Source organism: Triticum urartu, chromosome 1A (assembly GCF_056163025.1).
Source record: "Triticum urartu cultivar PI428250 chromosome 1A, HENAU_Tu73, whole genome shotgun sequence".
Classification (NCBI taxonomy): Eukaryota; Viridiplantae; Streptophyta; class Magnoliopsida; order Poales; family Poaceae; genus Triticum; species Triticum urartu.
The window spans coordinates 506,794,344-506,812,207 of record NC_141873.1 but is presented as its reverse complement, the minus strand read 5'-3'; the positions used below and the strand labels follow the sequence as shown (position 1 = coordinate 506,812,207).

General features: G+C 46.8%; 2 protein-coding genes and 1 long non-coding RNA gene across 3 annotated transcripts; 2 read left to right on the top strand and 1 right to left on the bottom strand.

Annotated features, from left to right (window-relative positions):
• Window positions 1-8,176: 8,176 nt before the first annotated feature.
• Window positions 8,177-10,899, top strand: LOC125523624 (uncharacterized). The gene has a single exon (XM_048688659.2). It carries the CDS (start codon window positions 8,244-8,246, stop codon window positions 10,716-10,718), a length of 2,475 nt encoding a protein of 824 aa, XP_048544616.2. The 5' UTR covers window positions 8,177-8,243; the 3' UTR covers window positions 10,719-10,899.
• A 101-nt stretch (window positions 10,900-11,000) lies between these two features.
• Window positions 11,001-13,770, top strand: LOC125523664 (putative serine/threonine-protein kinase PBL7). Its single transcript, XM_048688725.2, has 5 exons — window positions 11,001-11,816; window positions 12,137-12,318; window positions 12,436-12,625; window positions 12,738-13,129; window positions 13,284-13,770. Exons 1-5 carry the CDS (start codon window positions 11,240-11,242, stop codon window positions 13,596-13,598), a joined length of 1,656 nt encoding a protein of 551 aa, XP_048544682.2. The 5' UTR covers window positions 11,001-11,239; the 3' UTR covers window positions 13,599-13,770.
• On the bottom strand, window positions 11,878-14,931 carry LOC125523689 (uncharacterized). Its single transcript, XR_015607732.1, has 3 exons — window positions 14,505-14,931; window positions 14,208-14,410; window positions 11,878-12,052 (listed from the first exon to the last, which is right to left on the bottom strand). It is a non-coding gene; the product is annotated as an uncharacterized LOC125523689 (long non-coding RNA).
• Between the last annotated feature and the right edge of the window lie 2,933 nt (window positions 14,932-17,864).

The following is a 17,864-nucleotide window of genomic DNA, read 5'->3' as shown; positions in this document are numbered from 1 at the left end:
CTTCCCACGCCGCTCCTCTGGTGCACTCTCCTCCTACTTGTCGGGGTCACCACAAGGACCGGTCATGCAACCTGCTGCAAGCGGGACACGCCTTGTTGTTATTCATCCACTATTTCTGCAAAGCGGGTGACGCATGATGTTGTAGGTGGCGGTCGCTGACGATGGAAGCTAGGAATCGTGAGCTGCAAGGTCACACGACGATGCTAGAGCTGAAGCCAACCACGCTACAAGGTTTCCCGACAATGCTCCATGTCCGGGTCAAAGATTCCCGGAGCGGCAACAATAATGTTGCATGTTCGCCTCGGCGGTGTTGTGGGCGGTGGTAGCGATAGGTCGAACTCACCACCACTGTTGCATGTCGACGGGCAACAATTGCAAGCTTGGCAAGTTTTTTCATGCTGCCAAGTGAGATGTGGTTTTTTTTCTCGCCATGTGCATGGTAGGAGGGGCGAACGGGACAATGCGGCGGTGAGGTTATCGCTCGGCTGGCAAGGCGGCCGATCGGGCGATCCGGTTGCTCCTAACGCTGAAACAACACATTCTCGCCACAAATAGTGAAAAAACAACACTCATAGCAACTTGTGTTGTATATCCGGCAACGTGGTTGCTCCTGGTTCTCCTTTCCAAGCACGGAAGTAAACCCATTGTGAGATTCCTACATGATCTCGTGCCTAAATATTCCCTCACCTGTTGCGGGAAGCCGTCGGCGAGGGCTCCCATCCAACCGAAGTTGAAATAAGGCAGTGGTCGGACAACGTAGCGGCACCTCACCGAAGTGGACCGGAGTAGTATCGACATATATTCTCGTCTTATCAGTTAAGTTTTTCGTTTGGAAAAGAGAATCAGAAATACACCACTCAAAACCAAACTCGAGAGGAAAAGTACAACTAAAGCTGATCGATTCACCCTTGCATTGTTCCTGTGTCAGATTAGAAAACCTTCAAAATTCATTGTGAAATGTACAAAGTACAAACAAGATTATCATACGTGACACTTCTCAAGGAATTATTATTATTATGGATAAAGTCGATACATGATCCTCATCATCGTGACTCATGACTAGTGCAAAAGACGTTAACATGCTAAGGACATCCATACTACACGATAAAGAGTGTTGGCAGTAAAAGCAACTTTCCAGCTCATCCAACATCATCCGGAAAACATGTTTCAATCTCAATCTCTTCAACATCTCACCACACAACAAATAAACCACAAACGGAAAGGCAGCCACATTTCGTACTGGAATCGATATATGTAAGTTCGTCATCCGGAAAACACGGCACCGAACATGTACACCTCGGCGCAAGCGCCACTTAGTTTGGCGCCAATGTGTACATGTTCGGCGCCATGTTGTGCGGCGCTAATCCCAAGGGCCAGATTCCGAAATAGTTTTGCCTGGAGGCTAGACATGCCTGAAGTTGCTCAAAGGGGCTAGATTTGTCAAAAAATACTTCCAATTGTAAGGCTGACAGAGCCAAACAACTGATTGTGTGGTGGCCCCTCCCTCGCTCAGCCCATCTCTCTTGCTGGACACCTCACAATTTCTCTTTGTTCATTAGGATTCCCAGCCGAAGGAGAGCGCCGCGGCACCAGAGCTCGACCTGCATAGTCGGCCGCCACCCCCGCTCCATGTCTCCCTCGGATCCCGATGCTCTCCATTCTCGTGATGCCGGCTACTGTCGTTGCCGCTTTTTTCATCATCTCTCCTCCACAAATCTCGCACATCTAGCAGTGATTCAAGAGGAAGAAGATCACAGGTTCGCGGTGGTCTTTGATGGAAAAGGGTTTCCCCCCGCTTTAGATTATAAAGCAACCGCACCAACAACATCCGACCACAACATCGAGCTCAAGATTCAAGCAGAAACAAAAGCAAAAGCAAAGTCGAAGAATGCAAATAGGTTCAGCTGGGGACACGGCACAACAAACCCCTATAAAAGAAGCAATGAACTAGCTAATCCGGCTCTGGCAGTGGAGGGGGCAGTGGCGCAATGGATCCGGCAGTGGAGCAAAGTCCCACAATGATCATGTCGATGTTGTCCCGATCGTATCGCTTGCTAAGCGGTCTCCAGAACTGTAAGAAACCACACAGTTTATATATCGCGTCAGTCGCACAAGAAGGAATCATATGCTCAATCACTAGTTTATTGCGCACATTCCATAATGTCTAGGCAAGCGAGCCCATCACTACCCAAAGGGCGGGGCGCATCCTACAATCCAGACTTAGGATCTCTTGGAACAAGTCAGGAAGATTGTCGTGGCACCAGTTGCCACCAACAGTAACTTGAAGGCAACTCCAAAGGAAGATCGCCGCCGGACAACGAAAGAATATATGGTTAGAGTCTTCCGGCACTCCGCATAATGGGCATAGCCTGTCCCCGGGGCCGTTACTTTTAAGGACCTCTGTACCCGAAGGAAGGCGGCCATGCACCCGTTGCCAGAGGAAGATGCGAATCTTCAGTGGCAGCTTAATCTCCCATAGAGGAGTCAGCTCGGTCGAGCCCAAGGTGGCCATAAGTGCATATAGGGATTTTGTGGAAAACCTCCCACCTGGTTCAAGTGACCAGGAAATCGCATCCTCCTCAAGGGTGGGAGAATGGAGGGCTATGCATTGAAGCAGCTCCTCCCACTGGTCCAGCTCAAGCAGGCCAAAGGTGCGGCGGAAGGCGATGCACCCCAGGTCCTTTAGGGCCGCACTCACCGTGAGTTGTGGGCGAGCACAAATACTAAATAGTGCATAGAACTCTTCGGCGAACGGTCTATCGCCCGACCACCGATCTAGCCAAAACAGAGTGTTGGTACCCATCCCCACTGCGATCGAAGATCCTATCCGAAGAACTGGCATCAGCTGAATGATAGATTACCAGAACTAGGATCCACCCGTTTTGGGTGCAAAAGCTAGGGCTTTCCCATGCAAGTATTTTGCGCGGATAATCTGAAGCCACAACCTGCCTTCACCAACCTCAATGCGCCATAACCATTTGGACAACAAGGCAATGTTCATCCACTTGGATGAAATGACCCCTAGATCGCCTTGGTCCTTTGGTTTTTGCATATCTCAGACCATTTCACCATGTGGTATTTCTGCCTATTGCCCTGACCTGCCCAAAAGAATTTGGACAAGTATTTGGCGATTTCCTGGTGAAGGGATTCATGCAGGCTATAGAATCCCATCATGTACATCAATAGGCTAATCAATGAGTAGTTCATCAAAACTACCCGCGCCGCTTTGGAGAGCCAACGCCCCTGCCACGGCTCGACACGGTACTGAACCTTAGCCACCGTGGGACAGAGATCTTTCTCCTGGAGCTGGGAGTCACTAATCGGCAAGCCGAGATAGGTAGTTGGGAATGATCCTAATCAATAGTTAAGCCGGTTGGCTATGCGAAGGGAGTCCTCCGCGGAATAACCTAGTACCATCACCTCGCTCTTAGCAGTGGTCTTTATGAGGGAGATGAAGATGGAGGATTTGTAGGGAAGTTGTGTGTTTGTTTCAGGTTGGGGCACACCTGGGGCAGGTAGTGGAGACGGTGACCTTGTTGCGGGGTGTACAAGGCGAAGCTGGCCAACATCGAGCTGCCCCTGCTGCTCGAGGGAAAGAACTACAAGACGCTGGGTCATGCAATCCTATCGTGTGGCACATCGGGGTTCAGAGGTGAGCGGCACTAGAATTGGTGCCTCTCCGAGCCTTAATCAGGGATGGATGTACTACTTCATCCGCCGAACACTCCATGACCTCCTCCACCAGGGTTATTTATTTGGTGAAAGGATTTGTGTTATTTCTTTGATCCAAGTGGAAGACAAGTTTTTTCAAGATTGTTGGTGACCTGCTTGTTTTGTCCATTATTTTCTACAAAGAATTTGTATGGATTGGTGCTGGTGTTCATCCATTCCCTGCAAATGTTTTGATCCGAATGCTACAGGTGGAGACCTCATCATTTAGATGTAGCCTAGGAGAAATTTGTTTACAGTACCATCTTGACTAGATATATATGGGATGATATGATTTTGAACAAAGTTCGGTTAGGTGATATCAAGCAATGCTATCTTTTTATTAGAGGCGAATGTGGTCTGCTGGTACTGATTTCAGTTTCAAAACTGTTCAGGATCTAATTCGATATGTAATTGCTTCCTGTAACTGATATCTTATATTACCCCTAGTTTTGTGCAAGCCGATGATTGGAAATTCATGTACGAGTGATGTTTAATTATCATCAGTTTCTTGGTTTCTCAAAGCAGCGACATCAACAGACAATGGCCCTTCTAGCACAGATTTACTATTCTAAATGGACAAGCAAGACAACAAATTTTGTGTATGTTAATTTGTGCTTCTGTATATCTTTAGAAGATTGCAGGCTTTGGTTGTTCTGTTCATACCTTTAACCAAAGAACCAACCATGCCTCCTGAAATGGGAACTTTCTTTCCATTTACTTCAATGTCAGAGTTGATTCGTGCTGAAATAGACTACCACAACTTGTAGAAAACTGAAGTGAACATTTATGTTCGGGGAAGCGAAGAGCATCTTGCTGATAGAGGGCTAGTTCGAGAGGAAAAAGAGCTAGGATATAGAGATTGAAAGTAATTTGTTCGCATGCTTGAATTGATGCGATTAGCACTATAGAGAAATATGCGGTGCATGTCTATCATGCTTGAATTGATAATTTGTAGTAGTGCCACAAGTTGACTGGGGTTGACCTAGATAAGGCTTTCATTAGGCGGTTCACCCACAGGTAGTAACTGTAATTTCATCTCTCATGCATTGGGTTGGGATCACTGAATTGTTGCCTATTGGTTGCTAATCATTTGATTGGTAATTATTATCACTATTGTAGGCCGATGATAAAGTTACGTGATGCATCAAATAGAGAGAATTTTTTTGAAGTAATTTTGGAAGAAGTGGGTGAAGACTCTTATCTAGAGTCACTTGCCATTGCCAATATGAATTATGGATATTGAGGAGGTGAGCTGAAGGTGTGTTTGGTCTTATTTCGGCCTCTTATAGATGATACCCTCCTAAAAATAACAAATTAATAAACGGAAGTTGTTTTCATACTTGTCAAACCAGTTTGGTTGTCAAAGTTTGCATCACATATTCACAACACATCCCTGGAAATAAAATGTATGCAACTGTTGATGTTCCCTTGCTTGAATTCAACATATGTTGTAAATTAAGTGCTACTAAAAAAGTCGTATGCATTGTCAGTTTCTTCTTCTGCCAAACGGAATTTAAGCCTTTGTGTAAACACACATGAGAATACTACAAACAACATCTCTGAAGAATTTAGCCAAATACATTGTAAACTATCTTAGGATATGTGCAAGGTCTGCTGGTATCTCCTTGCATGACGCGATAGTAAAGTAGCTTCTTGAATAAGATATGAAAAGTTGCTTCTTTTGTCTAGCGAATATACTTTTGTCTCGAGATAATGGCCAATCATTTACACTGGTGTTCTGGTATTTGTTGTAAAAGAGATATTCATAGTGACCGGCAAGACCAGAGGCAACGATTATGGGGCTGCAAGGTGCAAGTTGGCCCGTAACTGCATAGCTGATCGGGAAAGAACACTCCCTCATGAGTTGTATGCGGGTGTCAATGGTTTGACACATGATCTTCTTTCTTAACCAAGTTACAGCTGACCCCTCATGTTGTTCTTGACAATATTGTTTTTTCTTTGTATTAAGTCAATATTTTCTTGATGATATTGTAAATCTAATTCCAGATAACTAATTCGGATGCCATCATTTTCTTCAGCGGCAAGGTTTTCTGTAATGTTCAGTTTGCCTTTGCTGAACTCCAGATAATGATGGCAAGGTGGTGGCTAATTGTGAAGCTCTCTTATTTAATTCCTTATTCTCCCTAATTTGTGAATTCTGAAAGTCAATTGAGGTCTCCAATTTGAAATTGGATCATCGGATTTTGACCGAGCCAACAATAGTTTTTTTTCCCTCTCAAGGAGCACTCTCATTCAATTCTTTTAATTCATTATGCTCCCTAATTTTGGAGCTCTCCCATCCGATTGAAATATTCAATTTTAGATTTGGTTCATAATTTTGACCGGGTCGATGGTATCAATCCCGCACATCCTCTCACCACCGAGAAAAAAGAAACGTCAATATATGATATTGTAGCATCAATACATTACCTGTAGCCACCGACGTAGAAAACGTCCCTGCATAAGTATGGTTGATTAATAAAAAACTCATAATCACACCGTGAAAGGCTCATCGAAACCCGCATTATTATAAATAAAAAGAAAATACACTTCATCATCTCCCTTACTCGCCAAGCCAAATACTCCATCTGTTTCTTTGACCAAGTTCACAACCAAAAACATCGACATCCATAATACTAAATAAATAAAATATGAAAATTCGTTTCATGCTTAATCCAATGATATCGACTTGATATTATGGATATTGATATATTTCTCTACAAATTTGATCAAACTTTAAAAGGTTTAACTTTTCGGAAAACTAATACACCTTATATTTTGAAACAGGGGGAGTAGTTTTTTTACCCCAACAACACCAACAACGCAGCAAAGCGTGCCCAACCCTTCTAGTCTAAATAACTAGCCTCCACTAACACATTTCTCTCGACATGCAAGCATGTCACATAAGAAAATGCCCACCTCAATATGCAACCATGCATAGAAGAAAGCTCAGCTCAGCGGATGTGGAGTTTCTACACCCATGAGCACAAATGCTTAGTAAAAACAAAAAAATCAAAAAAAGTTCAAAAAAATCTGAAATTTATTTGTGGCATACTTTCACAAATGTTTGTTGTGCATGCAAAATTTCATCACAAAATCACATTGGTGAAAGGCGTGATAAAAAAAACAAAATCGATGCTCTAAAAATGTTACTTACAAAAGCATTTTGGAGTTTCGATTTTGTTTTTTTTGGCACGACTTCCACCAATGTGATTTTGCGATGAATTTTTGCATGCAGGATAAACATGTGTTAATGTCACAAAAAAAATTGATTTTTTATTATTTTTTATTTTACTGTTCACACCAGGAGCATTTGCTCCTGGGTGTATAAAGGCACTTTCGCAACTCAGCATGCAAACATGCAACATAATTTACTTTTTACTTGGCTAATTATATTTGATAAATATTTCACAAATATACAATAATCAAACACAATAAATTATATGTGTTTTTAGTTTTAGTTCTCATATCCAAATATACATGTTTCATACAACCAAATCTCATTCAAATATATAAAACATTCCAGCAACAACTTGTGGGGTATATCTAGTTACAAGGGAATATTAGTGATGGCGTGAGCAAGCGATAAGGCCAAGGAGAGAAGAAGTGTATCGTCTACGGAGGCTAGGGAAAGACAATGGACATGCAGAGAGGCAGGGGCGGGGAAGAAACACTTGGAGATCATAGAAGAAGATAAGAGGTTAAACATAGGAGGAGGATATAATGGACAATTAAATCTGCATTAATTGAACTCATTTGGGAAGTAAACAAATTCTTTATTCTGTGTAAATCAAACTATTTGACGCGGATTTTCTCTGAAGATCCTATATTAATTTTAGACATGGTTTGGTTAGTTCATTTGTCACGGAAAGGTGTTTCCATAAGTCCAAAATTCTACCAACTTTTTTGTACGGCGCGTCATAGCATAGATAGATGTTGTGAGTCACTGGATAGATATTGTGAGTCATAGGATGGATTTGTGTTGCCGGGAAATCCAACTAACATGACAATCAACAAAACCTGAAATGGCCTTTAGGAGTTATCCATTTACTTGTTTCATGCAGGCTACCTTCCACTACTCGACATGCTTAGAAGCATTGAGTGGCCGCAGATTTGCAAAAGCAATGGCTAACGGACACATATTCTGCCAAACCCCAAGAAGGATAATCACTTCTCTTAGATAAAAAGGAACAGACCAATATACAAACATCCACACTTCTGGAAACAATACACCAGAACTAGGATTAAGCCGATTACGTGGCTTTAGCAGACCGTCCAAAAATCTGTTTTACAAAGCTCCAATTGCTCCTTGCTTATCCAGCTTTTTTTGTGTTGGCAAACTACACTTTTTCAACCGATTTTGTTCTTCTCACACTTTCTTCTTAGGCTAAACAAACCTTACCGTGCACGCAGCCATGGTCCTGAACCTTCACCTCGTCCCTATAAAAGCCTAGCCAACCTTCACAATCTCCTCATCACCCATAACACCGAGCATCACAAACTAGAGATCAATTCACCGACAGTCCACCAAAATGACTAAGCGGTTGGTTCTTTTTGCGGCGGTAGTCGTCGCCCTCGTGGCTCTCACCGCTGCAGAAGGTGAGGCCTCTGGGCAACTACAGTGTGAGCGCGAGCTCCAAGAGCACTCGCTTAAGGCATGCCGACAGGTCGTAGACCAGCAGCTCCGAGACGTTAGCCCCGAGTGCCAACCCGTCATCGTCGGCCCGGTCGCGAGACAATATGAGCAGCAAGTCGTGGTGCCGCCCAAGGGTGGATCTTTCTACCCCGGCGAGACCACGCCACCACAGCAACTCCAACAAAGTATACTTTGGGGAATACCTGCACTACTAAGAAGGTATTACCTAAGTGTAACTTCTCCGCAACAGGTTTCATACTATCCAGGCCAAGCTTCTTCGCAACGGCCAGGACAAGGTCAGCAGCCAGGACAAGGACAACAAGAATACTACCTAACTTCTCCGCAACAGTCAGGACAATGGCAACAACCGGGACAAGGGCAATCAGGGTACTACCCAACTTCTCCGCAGCAGTCAGGACAAGAGCAACCAGGGTACTATCCAACTTCTCCATGGCAGTCAGGACAATTGCAACAACCAACACAAGGGCAACAAAGACAGCAACCAGGACAAGGGCAGCAACTAACACAAGGACAACAAGGTCAGCAGTCAGGACAAGGGCAACCAAGATACTATCCAACTTCTTCGCAGCAGTCAGGACAATTGCAACAACTAGCACAAGGCCAACAAGGGCAGCAACCAGAACGAGGGCAACAAGGCCAACAGTCAGGACAAGGGCAACAACTAGGACAAAGGCAACAAGGTCAGCAGCCAGGACAAAAGCAACAATCAGGACAAGGACAACAAGGGTACTACCCAATTTCTCCGCAACAGTTAGGACAAGGGCAACAGTCAGAACAAGGGCAACTAGGGTACTACCCAACTTCTCCGCAGCAGTCAGGACAAGGACAATTAGGATACTACCCAACTTCTGCGCAGCAGCCAGGACAATTGCAACAATCAGCACAAGAGCAGCAACTAGGACAAGAGCAACAAGATCAGCAACCAGGACAAGGGCGACAAGGTCAACAGTCAGGACAAAGGCAACAAGATCAGCAGTCAGGACAAGGGCAGCAACCGGGACAAAGGCAGCCAGGGTACTTCTCAACTTCTCCGCAACAATTAGGACAAGGGCAACCAAGGTACTACCCAACTTCTCCGCAGCAGCCAGGACAAGAGCAGCAGCCAAGACAATTGCAACAACCAGAACAAGGGCAACAAGGTCAGCAGCCAGAACAAGGGCAGCAAGGTCAGCAGCCAGGACAAGGGGAGCAAGGTCAGCAGGCAGGACAAGAGCAACAAGGGCAGCAACCGGGACAAGGGCAGCCAGGGTACTACCCAACTTCTCCGCAGCAGTCAGGACAAGGGCAACCAGGGTACTACCCAACTTCTCCACAGCAGTCAGGACAATTGCAACAACCAGCACAAGGGCAGCAACCAGGACAAGAGCAACAAGGTCAACAGCCAGGACAAGGGCAACAAGGTCAACAGCCAGGACAAGGGCAGCAACCGGGACAAGGGCAGCCAGGGTACTACCCAACTTCTCCGCAACAGTCAGGACAAGGGCAACAGCTAGGACAATGGCAACAGTCAGGACAGGGGCAACCAGGGCACTACCCAACTTCTCCTTTGCAGCCAGGACAAAGGGAACCAGGGTACTACCCAACTTCTCCACAACAGATAGGACAAGGGCAGCAGCCAGGACAATTGCAACAACCAACACAAGGGCAACAAGGGCAGCAACCAGGACAAGGGCAACAAGGTCAACAGCCAGGACAAAGGCAACAAGGTCAGCAGCCAGGACAAGGGCAGCAACCAGGACAAGGGCAGCCAGGGTACTACCCAACTTCTTCGCAGCAGTCAGGACAAGGGCAACAGCCAGGACAATGGCAACAACCAGGACAAGGACAACCAGAGTACTACCCAACTTCTTCGTTGCAGCCAGGACAAGGGCAACAAGGGTACTACCCAACTTCTCAGCAGCAACCAGGACAAGGGCCGCAACCAGGACAATGGCAACAATTAGGGCAAGGGCAACAAGGGTACTACCCAACTTCTCCGCAGCAGTCAGGACAAGGGCAACAGCCAGGACAATGGCTGCAACCAGGGTACTACCTAACTTCTCCGCAGCAGTTAGGACAAGGGCAACAGCCAAGACAATGGCTGCAACCAAGACAAGGGCAACAAGGATACTACCCAACTTCTCCGCAGCAGTCAGGACAAGGGCAACAATTAGGACAAAGGCAACAAGGATACTACCCAACTTCTCCGCAGCAGCCAGGACAAGGGCAACAAGGCTACGACAGCCCATACCATGTTAGCGCGGAGCACCAGGCGGCCAGCCTAAAGGTGGCAAAGGCACAGCAGCTCGCGGCACAGCTGCCGGCAATGTGCCGGCTAGAGGGCGGCGACGCATTGTTGGCCAGCCAGTGATAGAACTATCTGCAGCTCGCTTGGTGCTTAGGCATGCATGCACCTTAGCTATACAATAAACGTGACGTGTGTTCACAGTTTTTCATGTAACTAATGTAAAGCCCAGTAATGATGCAAAATGAAAAGCTTTTTGGGCTAAAAAAAGAACAAAACTGGTGCTATATAGTATGTGCATGTCTCAGCTCATTGTTAGCCACTGAATGCGAACAGACTCCTATATTTTGCATGCGAAAAAAGAGGGTGTGGCAATATCCCTGGCTAAAACTATCAACACTTAGAAGGAAAAAAGAACAGACCAAAAATGGCTTCTTGGTTTGAGACCTATCATCATCCAAGCAAGCCTCCAAGGGAAAGGGAAACCGCCGCATTCTTCGGGTGCAGACTAGGGATGCGAGAGAACAATTGTGAGCTCACCTGTGCCTCCTGCCGCTCCTTCTTACCGCCGGTGAAAATTCTTATCCGGTGATCGTAATGATCGGCACGAGAGTGCTCGCCCACTCTCGCGTCGACCCAGCAATTCGATGGGGTGCTGCTGCTCGTGGATTCGTGGTATTCGCACCGTGAAATGCAGCAGCATACGCCTCGGGTGCTGCTGCTCGTGGGTTCGTGGTCTTCGCACCGTGAAATGCAGCAGCATACGCCTCGGGTGCTGCTGCTCGTGGGTTCGTGGTAGCTGTGCTTGCTGCTGTTCATGGATCCGTGGCCTGTGCGGCAGGAAGAAGAGGGAGGCTGGGAAAGAGACATCGACACCAGAGACAAAGAAAACAAAGAGGAAGTGGAGGCGCAATTTCTGTGGCTGGACGTCACATGAAGCGGAGGAGCCATTGACATCAGAGACAAAGAAGAAGAGGGAGGCTGGGCAAGAGGCATCGACATCAGAGACAAAGAAAACAAAGAGGAAGTGGGGGCGCAGTTTCTGTGGCTGGACGTCACATGAAGCGGAGGAGCCATTGACATCAGAGACAAAGAAGAAGAGGAAGAACGGGGCATCGAGCACTGAGCCGGACAAGAAAAGGTGGTTCAAGAACAAGATTTGGAGAAAGAAGAAAGCCAAGAACAAACAGTTGGCAACGCTTGTGAAAGAGATTTCACTCCCAAGTAATGCCCTCCATCATCTTATTATCCATCTTTGCAGAGAAACTAAATTCAGCAATGCATGTCAATATCAAGTTTATCAATGAATATTTGCCCAACACAGATATGTGACGAGCATTTAGGTACTTACATAGGAAATCTGGTGGTAAGATTTTTTAGTTCAGATACATTGCAACAACAGTTAGTGATGTTCAGGAAAGTTGTATATGCATTCCCCTCTTCTTGGACCTGCTTTCACCCTGAAATTTGTAATCCTGGATTAGTAATTCATGTTTGGGCGATTAAGTAAGCATTTCTGATTGAGAAGAAATCTTAAAATGCAGATAGTCCCAAGGCCAGGGCTGCGGCAGGGGAAATACTACGGATTGGCAACCACAACATTCCTAGCAGAGTGTTTACGTACAGTCAACTGTCAGACGCGACCAATTCTTTCAGCCAGGAGAATCTCCTGGGAGAAGGTGGCTTTGGAAGGGTGTACAAAGGATACATTTCAGAGACCATGGAAGTAATAAGCATTCCTTCTCCCAGCTTCCTGTTCTATGTTTCATTAAGTTGGCACCTCAAGATGCTATGCTACATACAGCAGCAACACGTTTCTGATGTAAATTATGTGCGTACGTAGGTCATAGCGGTTAAGCAGCTGGACAAGGATGGGTTGCAAGGAAATCGTGAGTTCCTTGTCGAGGTGCTGATGCTTAGCCTCCTTCATCACCCACACCTTGTCACCTTGCTCGGGTACTGCACCGAATGTGACCAAAAGATTCTAGTGTATGAGTATATGCCACTCGGTTCTTTGCAAGATCATCTCCTAGGTAATACAGAACAACAATTTTGTGGTCCTCAAAAATATTCCGCAGAATTGAAAGATCAGAAATTATGATCGCGCATTTGTATCGACGCTGATTTGGTACTTGAATTCTACAGATCTCACTCCAAAATCCCAGCCGCTGTCCTGGCATACACGGATGAAGATTGCAGTTGATGCTGCCAGAGGCCTCGAGTACTTGCATGAGGTAGCCAATCCACCGGTGGTATACCGTGATCTCAAGGCATCAAATATTCTCTTGGACGGGAACTTCAGTGCAAAGTTGGCCGATTTTGGCCTTGCAAAGCTTGGCCCAGTCGGCGACAAAACTCATGTCACCACAAGGGTGATGGGCACGTACGGATACTGCGCTCCCGAGTACGCCATGAGTGGCAAGTTAACAAAGATGTCAGACATATATTGCTTTGGTGTAGTTCTCTTGGAGCTCATCACTGGGAGGCGAGCAATCGACACCACGAAACCAACTCGCGAGCAAATTCTTGTCCACTGGGTAAGACTTACATCTAATTGACCAAGAAATACTATAGCCTTGAAATTTTCACTTGGTAGTCATATTGGATTGTGATAACCAAGTAAAACAGCTCATGCTTGAGATATACAGATTGCCCATACGGTTTGGGATTAAGATGCTGCTATATCTGCAGGCAGCGCCACTCTTCAAGGATAAGAAGAAGTTTACCAAGATGGCTGATCCAAAACTTGACAGCAAGTACCCCCTAAAAGGTCTATACCAGGCACTTGCAATTTCATCAATGTGCCTACAAGAAGAAGCAAGCAGTCGTCCACTAATCAGTGATGTGGTGACGGCCCTTACATTTCTTGCTGATCCAAACTATGACCCTCCAGATGACATTGAGCCTCTACCTATAACAGTTCCCGATTTCGACAGAGGAATTAGCCTAAGCGAACCTGAAGAGGTCAAAGAAAAGTTTGAGGGAAAACAAGTAGAGGATAGCTAAAATGGCTTGTGAGACGAACAGATGGTGAATCAAGCCAGCAAAGTTTGTAGGGGTGCAGATGGAGGCGCCGCAGGCCTTGTATGATATCTCTGTCTGTAATGTACAGCACATATAGGAAGGATGTAACAGCATATGACGTTCTTGAATGAGATTGACTTGAGTTCTTCGATTAGGCATAACCAACTTTTCAGCAGCAAGATATCCTGACTGGTGCGAAAACTGAGCCAGTGATTGATGGCAAACTCACTAAATTGTGGTCAGCGGCATTTACTTTAACGCTTTTAGTTGCATGAAGAAGACTAAGATTAAGATAGAACTAGCGTCAAACGGCTGCACATCTGATTTGGTAAAAAATTAGATGAAATGGTGTATGAACCATTACAGTCACAACATACCAAACAATGTTTAATTTATTTCTTTGATTGCAAAAACCAAAAATGGTAATTGTGGTACAAAATTTTCCCCACTTCTCATAGAAACAGTATTTGTTTGGTTTTATTGTTAACAATACATAATCAACGGATATGCAACCATAAACGGACCCAAATATTAGCCTTTCTAGTCTAGTATTTAAGAATAAAGCAGCTGGAGATGAACAATACTCCCTACCTAAAAAATGTGTGGCTCTTCAGATGTGCAGCTCGAGAATAAAGCAGAAACTAACCGCGCCATCCAAGTAAATCGGCGGCCGTATTGCAGTCCAAAGCAATGGACTATGACAAGCAGTACTCAGGAACTACTGCAGGCAATGTCTGGTTTCCACTTTCCACGCCAGTTAAGTTGGCACCGCAACCAGCTAGTACTGCTTTCTCCTGATGCCAAACCCATATATACCAGCACCGTCAGTACAGTACAGTACAGTACAGTACAGTGTAGTGCAGCACAGCGGGAGAAATCTGAGCGCACCTGCCCGGCCCGTGAAGCAGCAAGGAATAAGTAGAGCCACGGCGGCGCCGGCGAGCGGCCGCGCACGGGCACGGCCACAATTAGTTTGCCACCGGACACACGACGCCGTGCCGCCCGGGAGGGAGAGAATGCGTACGTAGCGGAGCCGTTCCGTAAAGTAGCGACGTGGACAGGACAAATACCTCGCGCTCGCGGTGCCTGCCACTACTCGGGCGGCGAGCGGCGAGCGGACGGAAGCTGCGCCGCGGTCTTCTGCCGGCGGGGCCGCGTCGCCGACGAGGGGGATGAGGTGGAGCGGTGGTTGGGCCTGACAGACGGAGGCCTGCGCTGCCGAAAACATCAAGATGGCCCAGCTAGTTCTGGGCTTTGCTTTGAGGCCGGGAGCCAGGAGTTAAACTGGCCCGGCCATGAGCGATAGGTATCTTTGTCTCAAAAAAAAGTGTGAACTCGTCAAAATTGACATTTCACCCGAAAAAATGAGCGATAGATATTTCTGCTGTTGCTGCTGCTGGTTTTTCTACCCATTTTTCTCATGCACGGTCAGCAGAAAAAGACAGACTTCATCGAGAGAAATAAAAGAGGCGAAAAACAGAGATGGAAAACTACGTGGCAGCTGCACAAAGAAGGACGTTTCACCGTAGCTGTCACCAAAGCTGGAGCACGAAGCCACACACAGAGCACAGAGGTCGCCCTCGCGTCGCGGCCTCGTGGCAGCCATTACATACAATACAGCAGCCGTATTTCTGTCTCTGTTTCATTTTCCCTTGGACATAAAATATCTCCAGCGCCTTACGATATTTTCAGCTGAATGAAACGGCCCAAGGTTTCGAACTGAGCCACGGCGTGAAATACCTATCTCCTTCATTGAATCAGTATAGATACAGTGATGGCGATCACAAAATATCCTCCTCCAGGAGAGCCTGCATCGGATGCTCCCTGCATACATGTTTCCTCGTGTGATCGTGTCCTTGCAGAGTCCATTAAACTGTACTTGCAGCTCGAGTAAATTGGGTAGTTAATGCGCTAATTACGCACTTCACATGTTGGTTCATGCGTCGCGCGCGCAACCACCGGCCGGCCGGCCTCTGCGCATGAATGAATGAATAGTCCTTGGAGCCAGTGATGGTCAATGCCGACGCCGTGCTTAATTGGAGGCCGGCCGGTTTGCTTTGCTCCTCATGTGAAGGCATGGCATGCCACCCACTGACTGGACTTGGTAAGCTGGATGGAGCACATGGCCACCGGCTTTAGTTTAGTGGATGCGATCGGTACTCTAACCCACCAAATCTAGCCATCGAATTAAGAGAGATGTTGAAGAAGGTTACAATATTGGTGGTCGACATGGGTTGCCACTTGCAGCTCAAGTGGTGGCGAAAATGAACCCCTGTGACCATCTCTCAGTTTCCCTTTTATTTTATTTTTCCTTTTCGAAAGCAGGGAGGGAGGCTGCGATTAATAATTATTATCAGTGGAAGGATATTCTGCAGATCTTTGCAATATACGTATTCTCTGCTGATGATAATCCATTTGCTCTGCTGATCGATCAAGCCGGCCATGTCTGGGGAATCTTGTGAGGTTGGCACGATGCCAGGCTCGATTCAAAATTCAAAATCCAAACAATAAAAATAAAATAAACATTTTAGTAGTAGTAGTAGTAGTACCGGTTCTATTGGCACACAGGGGGAGGAGAGGGGGGGGAGAACAGCTCCATGTGCCGATTTGTCACCACCCGCTGACAGACGGAATATGCGAGCGGCCGTGGCCGTGCGTGCGGCGCCTTGCCGCCCCACTGCCACCTTCCCGTTGCTCCATGCGAGCTCGTAGAGGTACAACAAGCCTAGCTCATCACCATCGCTGCCCCCCGAACACGGCGCATCGCGCGAGACCACGCACATGCGCTGGGCATAGGAGCTCGGTGTGGACGGTAGCTGGAGAGAGAAACCGGCCTCTTGGTCTTGGATCCCCGTGAGCTGGCGTAGTACGTACGTGTATAATATTTTCACAAGTTTGTACTGCTGTTTTCATTCAAATTCGAAATATGGCTTGTCAGTACTGGCCTACTACTTGGGAGCCAGCCACTAGTGTAAGTAGTTTTATATGCATGCATGCACATATGCTGTCGTTGAATTTGAGGACGGCGAGAAGGTGCTCGCCCTTTAGTGACACTTGTGTGTGTGTGGCTAGAGTGCGTTGCAACAAAAGCGCAAAGTGAAGGGATATGTGCTGCCGGGAAGCCCGGGGCAGTGTGGTTGGGAGGTGGATGGATGGATATGCACGAATGACGAACTTGCCTTTCATGCGTTTCTTTGCTAACCCACTGGACTGGGTGCTGACCTGGAGTAGTTACGAGCCATGCATGTCTCACCAACTTTACACACATTTGATTCTCAAAGAAAAGAAAACGTTACACACTTTTTTTCCTGAGTAATTTTAGGCCAACTCGAACGTGCACGACCCATTTGTCTGCCCGCATCCGTTTTGAGTCCAAACGGACACAAAACGCGACCAACGCACACAGATGGATGTCTGTTTTCTTTTCTGTTTGGACTCATTTTGGCCCAAATTTGGGTCGGGTTTGCGTCCGCGCGGATGCCCACAACGTCCTCCCATGTCCTCCCCCTGGCCCTTCAGTCTGTGGCACAACGGCCATGCCCCCCCCCCCTCCATTTCACACACACACACACCACCCTGGCCTCATCACCCTCACCGCCGCCACCTAGTTTTGCCCGCTTCGTCACCGCCCCATCGCCACCGCATCCACCGTCGCCGACTTTTGTCGGCATTTGTGGCCTACCCAGGTCGCTGGCACCGCCTCTGCCTCTACCGCTCCACGGTCAACACTGGAGGGCGCGTGCTTCGACAGGCCTGCTGCATGTACAGGGAGATGGTGTTTCCCTTCACCGGCCGCGACTCGACCCGCCCGCCTCCGTTGTTCCCCTCAAGGTGTTCGGGCGTTTGCCCACAAGGTACCATGGTGGACAGCCCGAATGAATTATTTTACAACAAGTTCATATGTTCATCGATGAATCCAACAATGAGGATTTTGTGGTTGCTATTTTGGTTGTTAACAAGCACATTGATAGTCAGCGGCCTAGTTTTAGGGGATCGGTCATGGGCCATTGCTCTGGGGTTGAATCATAACAGAGAGTGCAGCCATTTCCTACTCTACAACGATTATTTCAAGTTCATTGACCCACTATTCCCTCCCAAGCTTTTCCGACGACGACTTCCGGATGGCGACACATGTGTTCAACCATATTCGAGAGGAGTGGTGGCGTATGACGATTACTTCAAATGCAAGCATAATGCCATGAAAAAGGTTGGCTTCTCTTCTTATCAGAAATATACTACACCTATTCG